This window comes from Helianthus annuus, chromosome 10, assembly GCF_002127325.2.
Source record: "Helianthus annuus cultivar XRQ/B chromosome 10, HanXRQr2.0-SUNRISE, whole genome shotgun sequence".
Classification (NCBI taxonomy): domain Eukaryota; kingdom Viridiplantae; phylum Streptophyta; class Magnoliopsida; order Asterales; family Asteraceae; genus Helianthus; species Helianthus annuus.
This window is the reverse complement of record NC_035442.2, coordinates 31,067,516-31,087,421: the sequence shown is the minus strand read 5'-3', so window position 1 is coordinate 31,087,421 and position 19,906 is coordinate 31,067,516. Positions and strand designations below refer to the sequence as shown.

The 19,906-nt window shown below is 35.0% G+C and overlaps 2 protein-coding genes across 2 annotated transcripts; one reads left to right on the top strand and one right to left on the bottom strand.

The window, feature by feature from the left end:
• The first annotated feature begins 3,364 nt into the window (after window positions 1–3,364).
• Window positions 3,365–7,835, top strand: LOC110884412 (protein S-acyltransferase 18). Its single transcript, XM_022132125.2, has 9 exons — window positions 3,365–3,551; window positions 3,636–3,749; window positions 4,425–4,748; window positions 5,302–5,370; window positions 5,459–5,530; window positions 6,106–6,234; window positions 6,345–6,425; window positions 6,626–6,787; window positions 7,221–7,835. Exons 1-9 carry the CDS (start codon window positions 3,510–3,512, stop codon window positions 7,695–7,697), a joined length of 1,470 nt encoding a protein of 489 aa, XP_021987817.1. The 5' UTR covers window positions 3,365–3,509; the 3' UTR covers window positions 7,698–7,835.
• Window positions 7,836–8,722: 887 nt separating this feature from the next.
• Window positions 8,723–19,906, bottom strand: LOC110884410 (protein translocase subunit SECA1, chloroplastic). The gene is made up of 19 exons (XM_022132123.2): window positions 19,268–19,906; window positions 19,111–19,183; window positions 18,232–18,438; window positions 17,280–17,383; window positions 17,000–17,179; window positions 16,698–16,916; window positions 15,642–15,755; window positions 15,284–15,397; window positions 15,028–15,195; window positions 13,764–13,939; window positions 13,578–13,644; window positions 12,776–12,922; window positions 12,513–12,677; window positions 11,197–11,298; window positions 10,866–11,117; window positions 10,267–10,334; window positions 10,075–10,192; window positions 9,243–9,482; window positions 8,723–9,048 (listed from the first exon to the last, which is right to left on the bottom strand). The coding sequence occupies exons 1-19, from the start codon at window positions 19,706–19,708 to the stop codon at window positions 8,947–8,949; spliced, it is 3,057 nt and encodes a 1,018-aa protein (XP_021987815.1). The 5' UTR covers window positions 19,709–19,906; the 3' UTR covers window positions 8,723–8,946.

Here is a 19,906-nt window from a genome sequence, read left to right as displayed (position 1 = left end):
TAGGGTTTGCGGCCATAAGTGGGTGTCCCCACCTGCATTTCTTGGTCGTGGACACAAAGGAGAGGGATGATGAGGCAATTTTGACTACCGACACTTCGTTTGAGATAATTATCGCATAAATGATTCGATTCCACGTTAGAATTATCAATTGTGAGCGAGTTCGAGTCCAATGGGGGGGGGGGGGGTTACCCATTCCACGGGGTTTCTGCGCATCAGGGGTGTGCTACGCTTTCTAGCGGTGGTCGAGTAGTCGGCCTTTGAACATAGCTCTAAAAGGGTAAGTTTACACGTGGAAATCAGTTAGCCGTTCAAAAAAAATTATCAATTGTGAGCCTAATAAATTGGCAAATGCATTAATTAGGGTTTTGTGTATATCCATTGGTTATAAATTGTGACCAACATGGACAAGATCCTTTCCTTTAGATACTTCATTATTTGTGTTAAATCATGAACTTTTTAGCTATGGATAGACCTTTCTTAGTCAGAATTAGTCGTGGTTGGACCCAAGGCCTAATGGACCAGGTTATGGGTTACCTTTTCACTTGTTAATTATCAAATATAACGACAAAATATAAATGACATTTGGTATTTCTTTATAAAGATAAAATATAAATGACTTTTAGTATTTCTCTTATACATATATAGAACTAGTAATCAATTGCATTTAGCGTTATCGTTAAAAAAATATATCAAATAACTACAATGTATATAAATAAAATACCCAAAAGTATTTGGAAAAAACACTCAGACGCATAGATAACAGACATAGGATATGCATGAAATTGATATATCCTATATACACACACATAATTAAAAAATAAAAGTAATTATATCATATACATATAATCTGGTAAATGCGTACACTTTATCGAGTAATTAGATCAGGTAAGCGGTATATCACATAATCCGAAACCCGATTAACCAACCCCAAACTCGTCCCAAATGTGTGGGTTTAGGATTTACCCATCGGGTTAAAAGGCTGACACACTTTTGTTGGCACCCTGGATTAACGCCCATGATGCGGTGTTCACGGGCGTTATATGCTTACGCGGTGTTCATGGTACCCTAATTTACATTCCTAATATGTTAACTTTTAAATTCCGAATCCTATCTGTTAAACAAAAACCGCAACTCACACACCTTCGTTTCCCTCTTAGGTTAACTTCGGTGTTCCAAGCTCAAGAACTCTTCCAACTCACTTATGTTGACATCTCTATGCAAACCGTGAGTATACATGACCCCCTTTTTCGTTTTATCACTTTTGGGTGCAATATATATAACATATTAAAACTTACATAAACACTTATACACAAATACTTTATTCATACAATCGAATCCAATATACATGCTTTATACGTTTATATTCTAGAAATACATGCATGCTAGAAAGCCATTCTTGCACAATACTTTGTCATTAACTTCGTACAAGCCTCCCTTAACATGTATAGCGCTATAGTAGTAGCACACTGCTCGTATTCTTGTGGTCATGTTAAGTTTATACATACAAAAAGGGTCTTATTGTTGCGACGACAAGATTATGCTAGTGGAATCTTTGGGTTGACATGTATGTGATGCAAGCTAGTTCATGTTATGTTATGGCTTAGTATACGTTATTGCCGTGTTGATTTCGTCAAAAAAAAACTTTTATATTTATGCTAGTAGCCAAACTTGTATGCTCACCAATGCTTTATGTGTTGACATGTTACTTTAATATATATTGCAGGATCTTGATGACGTCACGTTGAAAAGAATCAAGTAGGAAGGACTAGAAACACACCAAACTTTAATCCATGTTTAGTAGTTTAGTCGTTATGTTATCTTGTTGTACTTTTGTTTCCAAATCATGTACTTGAACCGTTAGCAATGAAATGAAAATTTACTTTCTAAATACTTGTCACAATTAGTGGTTGTGATGTCTCTTACAATTTCGTTTTCGTCTCACTCTGATGTTTCCGACATCGATTGGGGTGTGACATTTATTATGGTTAAAAAGATGTTTGACTGGTTTGGGTTATGCGAAATAAGTCATACCTTGTCAAAGCTTAATTATAAATAATTAAAATACAACATTAAAAATTTACTCTTTAAATTAGTCACATCTACTCTCAAAATCACTCTTTCTTACAAGCGTGTAAATACACCAAATTTACACATATTTAAATGACAAATTTATACACATGTAAATTTTCTTTATTTACCAATATATAAGTGTAAAAAAATTAATTTAAATTGTTTTTGACCATCTTTTTGTGATTCTCACGAAATACATGCGTTCTCATTTTAACTTTGCTATGCATATAACCTACACAAATGACTAACTTTGTATGTTTTCTTTAATATAAACTCCTCACAACTAACCCTGGTTGTCAAGTACAAACATTTTTTTAGTAATTAGATCAAACAAAATATATCATAGAGAGGAAATCTTTTTTTCTTTAAGTTGATGCCTGATCAATATATTTTATTGACAGTTTAAGTTTCTGTAAAAATGATATTTTTCATGAGAAATGTAAGAATACATAGGAATTAACATTTAGACATCATGTTTTGGACGTAGGCATGACATTTTGAGTTGTTTTGGCAAGTAAAACACCAAACATAATAATTTAAGACACAATACAATGAATTTTAGGGTTAAAACTTAAAACACTATGTCAAGAACATTAAGTAATGTGTTTTAAGTGTTAAACAATGTGTTTTGGTTGTGTTTTAAATTTCATGCATATAATACATTGCATTGTGTTTTAAATTGTAATGTTCAGTGTTTTTCTTGCCAAAACAATCCAAGACATCATGACTAAGTCCAAAACATGATGTCTACTTATCAATTCATATGTCTTCTCAAACTTCTTACGAAAAAAAAAAAAAAAATCCTTTTTACAGAAACCTCACACTTTTATTGACTTTTTTCTTTAACTTTCAGCAGATCTTTAAAAATGTAGTGAAAATAGGAAATTATAAATTTAAAATTTTTTAGAACATTATACTTTTTTTAGAAACACATACAAAGATCTTAAAAAGATATCAAGATCTACTTTTTTATTCTTTGTAATGCTATGGGAAATTACCACACGCCCCCCTTTAGTTTTGTTTCAGACCCGTTATTTTTCCAAGATCGTTATTTTCTTATGACAATTATTCCTACTCCTAAATTACACCATTAAACACTAATTATACCCTATTATAGGATTTGAACACCGCTCTTTTCTCCGAGAGGCAAGAATATCTATCACCCAGTAGCTGGAATGGCTTTTCCAAGAAAATATTACCAGAATCGTATATTTTTTACCACAATTTAAGAAAAGCCAAAATTAGAGGGGTATTATATGCCAAGACCATATAATCCCAATTCAACCTCTACTCAAATTCAAAATCACAAATCGACCGTTGAAGTCAATTAGGGTTTATAGTTTATACTAGTCTCTCTGCATCTAAGATCACGATCGATTACCGTATTCTTCAGCTCAAATTTCTCGTCTTCTAGGGTTTAATCTCTGTATTTCGCACTCATGAGGCGCCATGGATGGCAACGGCCCCTTCATCCTCTACAGGTTATCATTTCTAGGGTTTCAAATTGCTACTTGTGCTTGCTTTCTGTAATATTAATTCAACAGATTCTCCGTTTCTTTTGACAGATAGTAGGAATCTCGATATATTGTTTTCTCGTTGCAGCATTCTATAGCTTCCTAGGGCTTTTTATCGGCAACAAAACTGCTGTGATTGTTGTTAACTCCATCTTCTCTTTTACGGTATGAGAATTCATGAATATTCTATTATGTTTGTACAAATTAGGGATGAGAAATTTCGGAGCATCGTAGCATATTTGGTATGCTATTCGGTTTTGAGTTTAGCTCAATTTCAGTACACAGGTACTATTAGGTACGGTACCGGTTCGTGACTTTTAACAGTACCGTACCATACTAGTACCGACTGAACATATACGGTACGATATTCGGTTTTGGATTTAGCTCAGTTTCGGTGTTGGTACTATTCGGGTAACAATATTGTACCATACCAGTAACAACCAAATATATAGGTATCGGTAACAGTATTGTACCATACTGGTAACAACCAAACATATAGGTATTCGGTATTTGGTTTTGTACTTAGCTCAATATCGGTATTGGTACTATTCAGTACAGTACCGGTTCTGACTTTTAACGGTACCAATCAAACATATATGGTAGGGTATTCAGTTTTGGATTTAGCTCAATTTGGTATAGGTATGGTCCGGTTCGTGACTTTGAACGGTACCATACATACTCGTACTGACCAAACATATACGGTACGGTCTTCGGTCTTGCATTTAGCTAAATTTCGGTATCGGTATTATGTGGTACGGTTACCGATTTCATCCCTAGTACAGATGCTATTGTTTGTGGTAGAAGAGTATGATGATTAAAAAGTTGTTTTTTGAGTTTCAGGCCCTAGGAGTTATGTTTCTGTTTGTTAGGTGTACTGCAATTGATCCCACTGATAAAACTTACTCGAAAAGGAAGAAGAAGTCGAAAAATATATCGAATCGGATTAATTATGGTTTTATTTTGGGTCACATCGTTATGAGGTTTTTCGCGAGGATTGAACGCAAGATTCTTAGGAAGTTTATAAGGCGAAAGTACCTTGATCCGTTGAGTACCACGGCTCAAATGGAACCTCTGCTTCCCTTTCCGCTTGTCATTAAGGATGACTCGGTTTCACCCGGCCCGTTACAAGATGACATCTCATTTTGTGTCCTTTGTGATTCTCAGGTTGACCTTTTGCCTAATTTCCAAGTTTTAAGTAGGGGTGTTGTTGAATGGGTCGTGTTCGGCGGTCGAACCTGACACAAACCCGAAACTCATGTTAGTGAACCCAAACATGACACGAGTTTTTGCGGGTGGACAAGAACATGATGCATTAAACCTGTAATTTTATTTTTTATTTTCTTTAGGTATTAGTACTCTAAAACTAAAAACTTACAACAAACAATACAAATGCATGTAAAATAATTACGTTCAAACTATAAAATTTGATGCTAATTTCTTTTTCATCATATAAACGTTGACATAAAATGCCTAATCAGTTTAGCATATGACAAAGAATACATGTAAACAAATAAGTATGAGATTAAATGGGTCAACCTAAACACGGCCCGTTTTGCTAAACGTGTTACCAGGTTTGACCAAAACGGACCTAAACCTGTTTGACAAAAGTCAAACCCGCAAATTTTGTGGCATGTCAGAAATTCACACCCCTACTCTAGTACTCCTTAAGTACATTGGTTTTCATTTTTCAGTATGATCAAGAAGTTTGTTTTCACAGGTTAAAAAGCATAGTAAGCACTGCAGGACTTGCAATAGGTGTGTTGAAGGGTTTGATCACCACTGCAGGGCAAGTAAATTTTGGTATACATAATTTGTTTTCTTTGTTACAATATCCTGTGTATCGTAACATATCGCGAAAACGTTTCTGGTTTCAGTGGTTGAATAACTGTGTTGGGAAAAAGAACTATAGAACCTTCATTCTTCTCCTAATCTTTGTCTTATTAATGGTTAGTACATAGTAACTTGCTACTTTACTATCTTTCTAAGCAGTTAATGATGTAAAAGATCGGATATCGGTCAAGGACTGACATTTGAGATATTGGTTATCGTGGTGGGATATCGGTAATTTTAATATCGTGTTGAATTTATATATATAGCAATTTAACACTAACAATTTAGTATACTCTCCAACCATTAACAAATTAACCTTTTGCAACTTGCAAACCACCAATAACTGTAGCAAGTAGGAAGTGATTAAGACTTAAAACACCAACATTTAACACTCACAGTTAACAATTAAGACTTGAAACACTAATAGCAGCAATAAGAAGAAAGACGAATGGTAGAACTAAGCGGAAAGGTACTGACATCGGGAAAATCGGTGACATATTGGTCAGATATCGGTGGTCAATATCGCCGATAATATCGGTACCAATATTCTGACCAATATTTGACACCGGTATTTTTCATGGGGACCGATAACCAATATATTGGTGATATATTATCGATATTATTTGTATAGCTATCTCTTTTAATTTGGTGACCGGAAATTGCTTTAACCACAAACTTTTATACAATCCAGCTTATTATGGAAGGAGGGACTGCAATTGCCATTTTCGTTAGGTGCTTTACCGACGCACATGTATTAGACAAAGAGCTTGTAAAAAGACTCCATTTTCATTTTCCAAGAGGACTTCTTTCAGCCATATGTGTAAGTCTTTCTTAGCTTCATGGCCAAAAAAAAATATAGAAATATAAATAATATTGAAAAAAATTCTGCTTATCACTGATTGACCATGATTTTTTATATAAATGTGACAGGTTTTGCTAGTTTTACTGACGGCTTACGGTTCAGCAGCTCTAGGACAACTTTTCTTCTTTCATGTCGTTCTCATTCGCAAGGTATTGACGATGTTAGTTATGTATGCCTTTCAGATATACGTGACGTAGAGTACTCAGAATCATATAATCAACTGTAGCGACACAGGTTGCTAGAAAACTGGTCATTTCATTACACAGTACCAAACACCGCCTTATGATTAATTACTTATCACTTTGACACATCACAATAATTAATATTAAAAAATGATGATGATGTTTAGGGGATGAGAACTTATGATTACATAATGGCAATGAAAGATGAAAATGAGATGCTGGCACAAGAATGGTCAGAAGATGATTCGGATTTTTCGTCAGAAGAGAGCATAGAGTTGGATTCCCCTGAAAAAACAAGATTCAGAATATGTAGAGAGAGAATGCCTGAGGTACGTACGTTTTTATTTGGTATCTTGGTTTAAAAAAGCGAGCTTTAAGCGCGCTTAAAGCGATGAAGCGTTTGGAATAGCGCTTTTTTTTGGTCTGAAGCATCATAACACGTGAAGCGTTTAACATTAAAAACGAATAGTGCGTGCAAAAACTACCTCCCGCGGGCCCAGGTTTTCAGAGCTGCATTCGTGGCCGCAGGACGTGCGGGCACGCATGAGTTCAACCAATACGTGGTTCTCTCAAAACTTCCTTCTGAGGGATTTAGCCATTCAATCTACACTTTCTGTTACATATGCTGCTGCTGACGTGGCATCCCAATCATGCAAAATTGATGATGTGGCGCGTCAGCAAGTACAGCTGACCACTTATGCTACTTAATCGATTTTACTCAATTAGCACAAAATAATAACCGGATGCCATTGAAATTTTCAGACCCAACAAGTACTTTCTGTAAGAATCGACAAAGAACCACAATCACTTAAGAAGCCCGATGGAAAAGGTTTTCGTGCAAGTATAAATCCATGGAAACTTATCAAAATGAGCCGTGAGAAAGCTAAGTTAGCTGCCGATAAAGCCCGCGAAAGGTTCATGAGAGAAAAAACCGTTAATGAAGACGATGATTTACTTAAGCCACTACCACTGGAGACAAAAAGCGGGCCATCATTAACAACAGCAAACATAGATAAGGATAGCGGTATTGTTGGCGTTACTCCACTTGTTATAAAAGGCGCGCTTTCGAGTCCTAGAAGACGGTTTTCTGTTTCTCCATCACCGAAACAAATGTACAAGAGTAATTTTGATCTCAAGTTGACCGAGGTGTCTAGGGAACTTGAGACGTATATTTCAAGGCAGGTTTTGTGTTCGGTTATGAAAACTGGCGAAAATGAGTCATCACCGTCTGCAAGATAGTTTGATCTTCTCAACCTTTGAGAAAGTTGTGTATTTAATTGTCATGTATGTGGATTTAGATGAGTTCATTCATTCACACATATAAAAGTGTATTTATCATTTATTATAGGTTTATTAAACAAAATTCTATTCTTCAGATTTCTTGTCCTGGTTATAATGTTAGCGGTTAAGTCCTCAACTTTTTTCGATTGACAGTGATGAATCTGCTATGCTGTACTTAAGGCGTGTAAACCGCTATAATAGAGAACATTCTAAACATGGATATTTACCGTTTTAGAAGAAAAATAATATATAACTCTTGAGATTTGTACTTAAGGTGAACTAGTTAACATCCACTCCCACCCCCACCCCATTAGTGTGCATGGTTTGGTTTAATAGGGTTCAGTTAAATATATAAAATGCTTATGTTAACTGACCGACATATACAGGGGGCTGGAACCCACAATGTCCGCCTTGACATGGTGAAGAGCGCATTGCGATGAAAGATGTAAGCTATGTTCAAGTGGAGTTATTGTCTCTCATTGGCCTCTATGGTTAAAAAGCTCGTCATTTGTTGGTTATTAGATTCAAACAAAGGCATAACTTACTGACACAATTCGGTTATGACACACACGATAACCAAAACCGAACCGTAAAATTCGGTTTTAGAAAAGGGCTTAACCGAACCATCGGCCATTTGTTCGATTCAGCTTGTTGGTTAGTTTGGTTATTAGGCTCACCTTTACGAACTACTACTACATCTATGTGTTTGTGGTAGCCGGTAGGGCACCTTTTTTACTCCATTCTCTTACATTTCATCTTACAGCATACAAGTTTTTCAAACTAAATATATTAACAGAGAAAGATGTTTAAAAAAAACCGTAATGAACCCACCTTGAGGTTTTTGTAGACATATTTACTATATCGTTATCTACAACAAGGTTATATCGTTATCTTATGACCATGTAAGGTCAACTGAATCAACAATATATTTAACTAGGGGCGTGCATGGATTGGTTTAGTCAATGGGTCAAACCACCAAACGCTCAATTGAAACAACGATATTATAACCTTTTAACCATCACTGTGTATTCTAGGTCGACAACCAAGATTGTAAGCCAGATGTAGAGATATGCTAGCTCTGTTACTTTATGAGCTCTATGAAATCATCTTTAGAAGTTGATGAATTCAAAGATACATGAAACATTCTACGAGTTCAACTTACTACATGCCGTTCAAGGACTCTGAAATAATATTTGCAAATTCTATGTCATACTTTGGCCTCAGAGCTGACAGATGACGGTGGGGGCACCGACCCGTTTGTACCATTGTTGCGTGTTTTTGCAGGATCCTTCACCATCACAGGTTTAAACTGAAAGAAGAATAGAAAACAACTTACAGCTTAATACTGAAAACAACTATTTTGAGAATTTAAAGTTGGTTGCTAAAATTGGAGAAAAAACGTAAATTTCCTTTCTACTTCGTTTTGTTTACCCCATCCTTTTTTCAATATCAAACAAATATTATATATGATGGAACAACTAATAAATATAACTCATGACCAACCTGGTATATAGAATATATAACATTTCTTCTTATTTGTGCCATCATTTCAATAAAGAGATTGTATCCTTCAAGTTTGTACTCGATAAGTGGGTCCCGTTGTGCATATCCACGTAAGCCTACTGCTTGTTGAACAAATTTAAGTGCTTGCAAGTGCTCTTTCCATAACCGATCTATATTGCTCAATATTAAGAATCTTTCGGCTTCTTTCATTAATCCCGGTGCTTCTCTGTCCACAATATCCTATAGAAAATATATACTTCTTTTAATGTAAATGATGGTGTAATTCATAAAGTCAACCTTTTGACCTGGCCTATAGTTTGGGCGGGCAGTTCTCAACATTTTTTTGGTTCGGAAATGAACATCCCACTACATATATACGCATGTGTATGTATGTGTGTGTATGATGCAGTTTCTAGTGTAATCAAATGGCTCAAGAACAACTAGCTAGTTAAAGACGATAAATCGAACCAAAGGTTCCAAGAACACAGTTCTTTATATTTGATAATCAACAAAAACTGATTAAACAATAAACCTAGACCCTATTTTATAACTATGAATAAGATAAAATAGGAAATTCAAATTTTAAATAAATATAAAATATAAGATATGCTCCTGCATCAGTGTATATATGCATGTACGTGTGTATATATATGTATGTTTGTATACATCTATATACGTATGTATGGGGGGGGGGGGGGGGTGTTCAATACATAACCAATTTCAAGTACTGTTTTACAATTTAAGAAAAAATATCATGTTCTTTTTGGTTTTTATCGCTTTTTTGTAGGAAACTCAAATAACAAAATTTCTTATATGCAAGAGAAATAATTACCCTTTTCTGTAAATATGCTTCACGTCCACGAAGACGAAGATAATTCCTCAAATTTTCATAAGTTGAGGACTTGCTCACAAGTAAATCTGGAGTCAAATCGTTCAACAGATAGCAATACCTGAAGTAAAATAATTATTATGATTTGCACATTTACACAGAGGTAAATCAATGGATATTGAAATTTGAACTTACTGCTGGAGTTTCGCAATGAGCTTTTCAAAATCCCAGTTTTCTTTCGGAGCATCAGAACCAATATTTGCCTGTTAAAATTCCCAAAAATAAATATCAAAGATATTCAGAAATTAGCAGTTCTACTGTATCTTTAATCAAATAAGAAATGAAAATCCTGAGAAAAGGGCCATTTACGTCCCTGAGGTTTGGCCAGTTTTGCGACTTTCGTCCAAAGATTTGTTTTTCCGCATCTGGATCCAAAAGGTTTGAAATCTTGCCATTTTCATCCGGCTCGTTAACTCCATCCATTTTTCTCTGTTAAGTCAGGGGTATTTCCGTTTTTTTTGTCAACTTAAAGGGCAATTCGGTCTTTTTCAGGGGTATTTGGTCTTTTTACATAACTGAATTGCCCTTTAAGTTGGCAAAAAAAACAGAAGTATCCCTGACTCAACGGAGAAAAATGGATGGAGTTAAAGAGCCGGATGAAAATGGCAAGATTTCAAACCTTTTGGATCCAGATGCGGAAAAACAAACCTTTGGACGAAAGTCGCAAAACTGGCCAAACCTCAAGGACGAAAATGGCATTTTACTCGAAAATCAAAGTAGCATTATATTTAAACCTCTAATATGTCATCCATTGTGAGTTCAGAATATTCAATAAGTAGAGATTGAAGATCTTCAGATTCTAAAGCTCGTCTTCTCTCAGTATAAACGCGGTCTCTTTGGCTGTTTAAAACCTCATCATACTCGAATAGTTGCTTTCGGATGTCAAAAAAGTAATTTTCCACTTTTCTTTGAGCTTCATCCAGTGCTTTTGTCAACATTTTTGATTCAATTGGTAGATCCTCAACTCTAAAAGCTCTCATCATGCCCTAACAGTATTAATTTTAACTAAGATTTATATAAACTTATATTAAGAAATTAAAATATAAGACAGTGTAAACGGTAAACCTGAATTCGATCACCACCAAATATTCGAAAGATATTATCTTCGAGACTGAGAAAGAAACGCGTACTTCCAGGATCCCCTTGCCTCCCACTTCGCCCACGCAGCTGTATACATTTGGAAATTCAAATATTATTCACACACGCACATATATATGTATGAGTGTATGTATAATGGAATCAAGAACTCAAATACTGATAAGAACCGTAAGAACAGGTAAGATTTCTGAATTCGAATCATACAACCCGATAAATGTAGAGAAACCACAACTTATATATACTTGTTGATGTGTCTAATAATATTTTGAAGAACTTGACTACTTTCCATCATGGTACTTGCAGAAGTCGCTAGGCGTTCCCAGGTCGGTTGGTCGACTGGGAAGTTGCGAGTACTCGGCCTAGGCGGAGAATACTCGAGGAGTACTCGGACATGTTAGATTATAAAGAAATTAGTTTACGGGAAATTATACATGTGTCAAATATCAAAAGTTTAAAAAAATTTATAACAAAATACGTGAATATCAAAATACATGTTCAGATAGTAAAGTATTTCAAAAATTGATATGCATTCCTAGAAAAATAATATCCATTCTTTAATATGATAGACATAGAAATTATGCTTGATTTTTTTAAAGTCAAACTCTGCCCGAGTTGACCAACTAGATCCGATTTTGGCCGAGGTTGACCGCGTTTGATCGACCCGAGTCATTAGGCGGAGTTGAAGAAAGTCGCCTCAGCAACCTACCTTGTAGCAATTACTTGGCCAATACTTGACCTTCTAGACCTTGTTTTACAACATTGCTTTCCATTGAAGAAAGTCAAAAAGTTTACAGATACATAGACACAAACGAACAAACATAAAATTGTGATTTTGTCAACTTTAAGGCTTTGAAAGTTTATAAAACACTTCAATGGAGAGATAAATTGTAGATACCCAACTTATATGATTCAAACTCCAAGAATTTGATATTTTTATATAGTGCTTACCTAAACCCTCCCTTACAATTAATGCACACACATACATACATATATATACACACACACAGAGTAAGGATCGCATGAGAACCTTAAATATGGAGAGAACAAATATGGAATGCACAATAAAACATACAAAATGCATAAATATTAGAAAAAATAAATCACGGCTGTTATATAATATTGCACGATTGCAATATTTACAAAATAATGCCACCATGTTTTTGCCACATATGTACATTTTATGGGTTTTATTGTGCATTCAATATTGGTTGTCACACTATCCACATATTAAAGGTTTTTGAGTGATGTGTGTAATATATAAACACATAAAGTAAAAACTGCACCTGATTGTCAATTCTTCGCGATTCATGGCGTTCTGTTCCAACAACATGAAGTCCACCAGCAGCTACAACCTTCTTCTTCTCTTCTTCTGTGTAGGCTTTATATTCTTTTGCAACTTCTATAAACGAATGACGCAATTTAGCAATTACTTCATCCTGTGTGGGACCCTACAAAATACTAGACAACATTAGTTGTTTTATGAAAATTGTAACAAACTTCAATCGAGTGATCCGTGATATATTGTCATCATCTTTTAACAGGTCACCTTTTCACAAGCATAAGAGAGCCGCTCTTCTGCTTCCAGCTCAGGTAACGATCTCCGACCCCATGAGCTGGCAGCTGACTGTACAGCTTCCTCAACAACTTTGGTAGTTTCTTCAGATAGTGCACAAGGGAACAAACTTTCACTCACCTGCAACCCATTTACAGGTAACAGATTACATGATTTATTTGTAGGTCGATCAAACGGTTTTATTTTTGTTTTACAGGTAATAGATTACATATGAACCCGAGCACGACCTGAATATTCATGGGTTGACCCGAACACTACCTGTTCAACCCGATTTTTTTTTGCAAAATAATATGTTGAAATTAAAATTTTATTTCATAAAACACAAGTGTATATGATACAGTTACATTTTAATTATAAAATTTAATGTCAATTTCTCTTTTTAAGTTATAATTATTGCATAAAACACCCACCCAATTTAATTTATGAAAGAAAACATACTGTAAAAAATATAATATAATATAAATGGGTTAAACGGGTCAACCCGCCAAACCGATCGGGTTGACACGATCCCGACCCGTTTAGTTAAACGGGATCGCGGGGTTCCTCCTGAAAATGACCCAAACCCGTTTAGACTAAACCCAAACCCTCGAATTATGTGTTACGTTTGTGCCGTGTTTTCGGGTTGTGTCAGAAATTCACACCGCTAATCAAACCGACATGTTTCTCTTTTAGCTAATCCTTTCCATTTAACCCATTTAAGATAAACAACCCCAGATGACCCAATCATAAGTAAATAAGTCGAAATTATCTCCTGTACAATGTATCTGATACAAACCTTCCATGTCTTCTTTGGGGGAGCTTTCTTCACAGAAACAAATACTCCCTCAGCTGGCTTAACAACGCTGCAGCATTTATACGATTTTAAGTGCGAATACATAGTGAATAGCAGCATAATAAGAAATAAAATTACATTTTCTAAGTAATGCAACTTATCTTATTAATGATGCAATAATAGTCATACCTTGGCATGAGCAACTCACGTAACTTCAACCTAGCCATAAATTCTGCATTACCACCAAGAATAATATCGGTTCCCCGACCAGCCATATTAGTAGCAATAGTAACTGCCCCAAGCCGACCACTTTGTGCCACAATCTCAGCTTCTCGCTCCACGTTTTCTGGTTTTGCATTTAAAACCTTCATAATGAACAATTGCAATCAAAATGTGAGTGGAATTTCTTGTTGAGGAGAAAAACTGAGGTTATTTTTATGGCAAATTGCATAAAAGATAATGAACTTTGGTCTTATTTCTATTTGGTGTAACCATCATTTTTTAACCCTAAAAAAGGTAACCAACTCTCAAAGTGTTCAATAAAAAATGACTTAAAGGAAATCTAAACCGGTTACCTGGCTAAAATGGTAATGTGTCAGTAACATTGACCATGTTGCCTTTTTTCCCTGACCTATGCAGTTAATATCCGTGATATATCGGTTATCGGTCCCCATATAAAATATCGGTCAGAATATCGGTACCGATATTATCAGCGATGTTGACCAATATATCACCGATTTTCCCGATATGGCGATATCAGTACCTTTCTTCTTAGTTCTATCATTCGTCTTTCTTCTTATTGCTGCTATTAGTGTTTTAAGTCTTAATTGTTAAATGTTAGTGTTTTAAGTCTTAATCAGTTCCTACTTGCTACTCTTAGCGATAATATAATCAGCCGATTATATCAGCTGATATATTGTGATTAGTATTATTATTGCATTTGATTTGGTGTATAATTGTATTGTATATCTGTTTCCTTATTTTCGGATGTATCAATCCCTATTTAAAGGGTTCGTGTATTCAATGGAAAATTGGAAATCTTTCAGCTACAATTGTTAGTGTTTTGCAAGTTGCAAAAGGTTAACTTGTTAATGGTAGGAAAGCATATGGAATTGTTAGTGTTAAATTTCTATATATATAAATTATGCATGAAATTAAAACTACCGATATCCCACCGCGATAACCTATATCTCAAATATCGGTCCTTGACCGATATCCGATTTTTTACCGCATTAACTGCATAGTTCCTGACAGGGTGCCTAATATTTGGTAGAAGATTTTCCTAAAATGAAAACTTTTTAAGAGTTTTGAGCCTTTTTGTGAGTGCAATTAAGCATGTAACACGAAACAGAAATTAAACCAAAGTTCCTTACATTTTATACAATTTGCCCTAATCTTGAAGCTCAATCGTAGTGGCAATATATCATAAAAAAAGGAATTAGTGAATTATAACCTCATGAGGGATTCCAGCTTCACGAAGTTGTGTTGATAATAAATCACTCTGCTCAACACTAGTTGTGCCAACAAGCACGGGCCGGCCCGTTTTGTTCATTCTAGAAATTTCCACAACAACTGCCTGCCACTTTCCATTGGTTGCCCTAAACACCACATCTGACTCATCCTACAATTGGCCACATTATTCCTTTGTTACATATATTTATATATACAAAAGGCAAAGAAAACATGTGGAATATTTCAAATTAACGAACCTTTCGTATCATAGGTTTGTTTGTTGGGACAATTGTAACTTTGAGTTTGTAAATACTCTCAAATTCTGAACTCTCGGTTGCAGCTGTGCCAGTCATGCCACAAAGTTTTGGAAACTGTAAAAGTTCCAAAAGGTAAATTCATGTGTTTTAAGAAGTATAATAAGTAGATGCAATTTTATCCCATTTACTTGGGTCAAATTGGGTTATTGTTAATCTCAAACGGTTCATAAAGAAAAACTGCTGTGAAAGAAACGGGTCAAATGAGCCAAATTGGTCAAAAGGGTTGAAAATCACCTGAAGTGATTTTAATGCATACAAGTATAAAATACATAAATCATTAAAAAAAGATTAACAGGACCTGAAGAAAGAAGTTTTGGTAACTAATTGAGGCCAGAGTCACGGTCTCATTTTGAATGGGCAATCTTTCTTTAGCTTCCACTGCTTGATGAAGCCCGTCACTCCAACGCCTACCCTGTGATAAAAGCAACCCTATTTTAAGATCCCAAGAAAACTACAGTTACTTCCATATTAGACATTTCATTAATTTTAACCCATTAGTTATTAGTTATTATTAAATAATAAAAAAACATGTGCATAACACTGTAACAGATAAAATCGAAAATGTAAAAGCAAAATATTTTACAACACTAATGATAAACAAAATAACAAAATTCAAACGAAAGACGATGATATATTCCAAAGATTTTTTGCTTTACATAAGCAAATTAGAGACAAAGATGCTCATTATGAACTTTGTAACGCACCGTGAACATTTATGTGATGGATATGGTAATTTTGAAAATTAAAGTTTAATTTGTAAGACATGTAATCCTTATTGTACGTTATTAAGTTCTGTTGCACTAACACTACCAAATGTTAAATATTATTAATTTAGGACAACAGTGTATATATATATACAAATTAACATTTATTATTAAGAGGGTGTTTGGGGTTGAGTTTTGAAAATAGATTATGCGTTTTGAATAATCAGAATCAGATAATTAACTGTAACAAAACGTGATGTTGAAAGATAGTGTTTGGATTTGATTATGTTGCTTGATATCACAATAATCAGATAATCAACTATTTGAGTGTTTGGCAAATATATATTTAAAAAAATAAACAAGTGAAAATCCTTTTCTAAACGCAAATAATCAATTTTTGGAAAACTGCGTTTTGTTGCAGTAGGGGGGGAGCTGCTTTTGGGAAACTGTGTTTTGTAACTTTCTAAACGCAAATAATCAATTTTTTTATTTTTTTTACCCAAACACTCAAAACTGATTATTTAGGATTTCGAAACTCAATAATCTAAAAATCTCCTTCAAAACTCAACCCCAAACACCCTTTAAATATTCAATTCAGAATCTAATTAAGCTGAATCAAAGAATCGTACGAAAATTAAGTTATTAATTACCTGCATAACTCGACCACTAAACTCATCCACTATGAGAACCTCTTTTCCACGAATAATATAGTTCACGTCTCTAAGAAATAACTCTTTAGCTTTTATAGCATTTATGATAAATGAGGCCCATTGTTCTCTAGGATCGTATAAGTCGTTTACTTCAAGAATTTCTTCAGCATCTGCATAACCCTGTTCTGTAAGTAAAACATTCTTCTGCTTCTCATCAACCTGCAATTAATTTGACGTTAAACTCGGTAAAAATAAATATAAATAAATAAATAAATAAAGTATTTGTAACTATCTTTCCTTACTGTGTAATGTATATCTCGTTCAAAAGCAGTAGCTATTTTAGCAGCTTTATAGTATTGTTCACTTGGTTTTTCAGCAGGTCCCGATATGATAAGAGGAGTTCTTGCTTCGTCTATAAGAATAGAATCAACCTCATCGATTACACAGTAATTAAAACCCCTTATTACAAGCTCGTCAACACTCTGTGGACCAAAAAGGATTATTAAAACTTATAAGTAAAAAGTGAATCATATACAAAAGTATATTTATTATTGAAGTCCGCATAGCATAAAAATTACTTTCCATGGCAAGATTGTCTCTCAGGTAATCAAAACCGAGCTCGCTATTGGTGACATACGTGATATCACACAAGTAATTCTGCCTCCTTTCTTCACTTGTCATATTTTCTGCCCAAATATATAACTGTTAGTACATTAATAGCTAAATAATGACAAGCGTTTCTTTGCAAAAAAACAAATGGCAATGTACATTAACTTTTGTCCCGTTTTAGTCACAGCGAGTAAAATGCCATTTTTGTCCCTTAGGTTTGGCCAGTTTTGCAACTTTCATCCAAAGGTTTGTTTTTCATCATCTGAATCCAAAAGGTTTGAAATCTTTGCCATTTTCATCCGGCTAATTTTTCTCTGTTAAGTCAAAGGTATTTTCGTCTTTTTTGTTAACATAAAAGGCAATTCAGTCTTTTAAATACTTGTACATTATGCTAAATGCTTGTACATAAAGTGAAAAAGACCGAATTGCCTTAAAGTTAACAAAAAAGACGGAAATACCCCTAACTTAACGGAGAAAAATGGATGGAGTTAACAAGCCGGATGAAAATGGCAAGATTCCAAACCTTTTGGATCCAAACACGGTAAAACAAACCTTTGGAAGAAAGTCGCAAAACTGGCCAAACCTCAGGGACGAAAATGGCAAATGGGACAAGACTGAAAGCAAGTTGGTATTTTTGCAGCAAAAAAGGACCCTACCGAAACAAATGAGTTTTTGAAACACTAATATCGTAACTATAATGTAAAAAACTAATTACCAATTAGGGACAAAAATCTTTAATTACCAGGTGTGATTATCATGTATAGAAGTAGTGCTTACATACCCTAGTTACTGTAATTGTACTAGTCATCAAGAATACATTCTTAATCCATATAAACTACCCATTATAGTTTTCTGGTCTATCTATCTTACAACCAGTAAAATAACAATGATTTAAAAAATAATAGTAACACAGAATAAGGCATACGCTGGATTAGGCCAACCGAGAGTCCAAGAAAACGAGCGACTTGACCAACCCATTCACAATCTCTCCTTGCAAGATAATCATTAACTGTAACGATGTGAACTCCTTTACCGGTTAATGCATTTAAATAAGCTGGTAAAATGGCCACAAGAGTTTTTCCCTCTCCGGTCCTCATTTCAGCTATTTCTCCTTTATGAAGTACCATACCACCTACATCACCACAAAAACAATATGAAACTTTCAATTGTTGCATGATTGATGATTGAAACTTACTTCAGTAGTTCAGTGGCCCAAAGTAGCCACTGTATATCAGATATAGCATCTTTGTAACTAACATCAAACATTCTCACTCCATCCATATGTTAATTTACTACCATTACATCGTATCACACCATATAGCAAACATAAGCAACCTTTTTTTCTAGATAACAAGAAGTGGTTTCAAATGGTGGTGTTTGATCTGCAGTCAGGAACCACTACAGAGTTGGTATAATTTTTTGAACGATTTTATTGATACCAAGGATCCTATATTATAGGGTTACAATAACAGACATAATACAAATACAATTGATTTAATAATCACATCCTAACTTAATTCAATACACCGAAATATAATAATATATTCATATAGGGTGAGGTTCGGTTACTATATGGTGTTTTAGTAATCTTCTATCTGTGAGTTTTGGGTCATTGGGTGTTCTATGATGGTGCTTTACCACATGCCTATGGCTTCTTACACTTTTTAGTTGTTTTGGACTTTATAGCTAACTGCTAACCTATTCAGTTACATCTATTACGAAATAACTCAAATTTTCATCGTCAGACTCGTTCTTCAATTCAGGTGAATATACTATTACATTTCAACTCAAATCATTTAATTACCTATCAGTTGAACATCAAAAGGACGAAGACCTAGAACTCGTTTCGAAGCTTCTCTCACTACAGCAAACGCCTCCTGCAAGTTATACACATTAGTAATCCATGAATCACAACACTTGTAACAAACTAACACCTAAAGTATAGTATTCCATGCACTTACAGGCAACAGAGAGTCCAATGATTGAGGCGATTGACGAGCTCGTTGCTTCAACTGCTCCGTCCTCTCTCTCAACACCGAATCCGGAACAGAACTCAGCTCCGATTCAAGCGAATTAATAAGCGCAACAGTAGCAGCGTACTGCTGCCTGGTGGACTCACCGGTATCAGCACCGCCTTTGAAGATTCCACCGAGTAAACCTCCTAACGAAGCTGCCGTAACCGTTAGGGTTTTCCGATCTCGTGCAACGCGATTACCGTCAGATTGAAGGAACCGGTGCTTGTTTCCGCATCGGAAGATGGAACTGCTGGTGTTGACGCATTCTCGTGATGATTGAAGGTTTTTGGTGAAATTAGGGTTTAGTGAATGGTGAAAATTGGAAGTGAGAATTGAGGAGGATGAAGAGGAGAAGGTGTTGCCGTGTGAGACAGATGCGAGCGCCATTGAATTGATGAAAAGTTAGTGGTATTATTGTTGTGTGATTGTGATTGAAATTGTGTCCGCCATGAAAGGAAGGAGGAAGAATACCTGCAACTTGTTTGTATGGGGGAGAAGATGATGAGTGGGAGGAAATGAAACTGATTTTTGGATAAGGTGTTGCCAGAAGATAATTGGGGGGAACAAAACTTCCTTTGGTCCAAA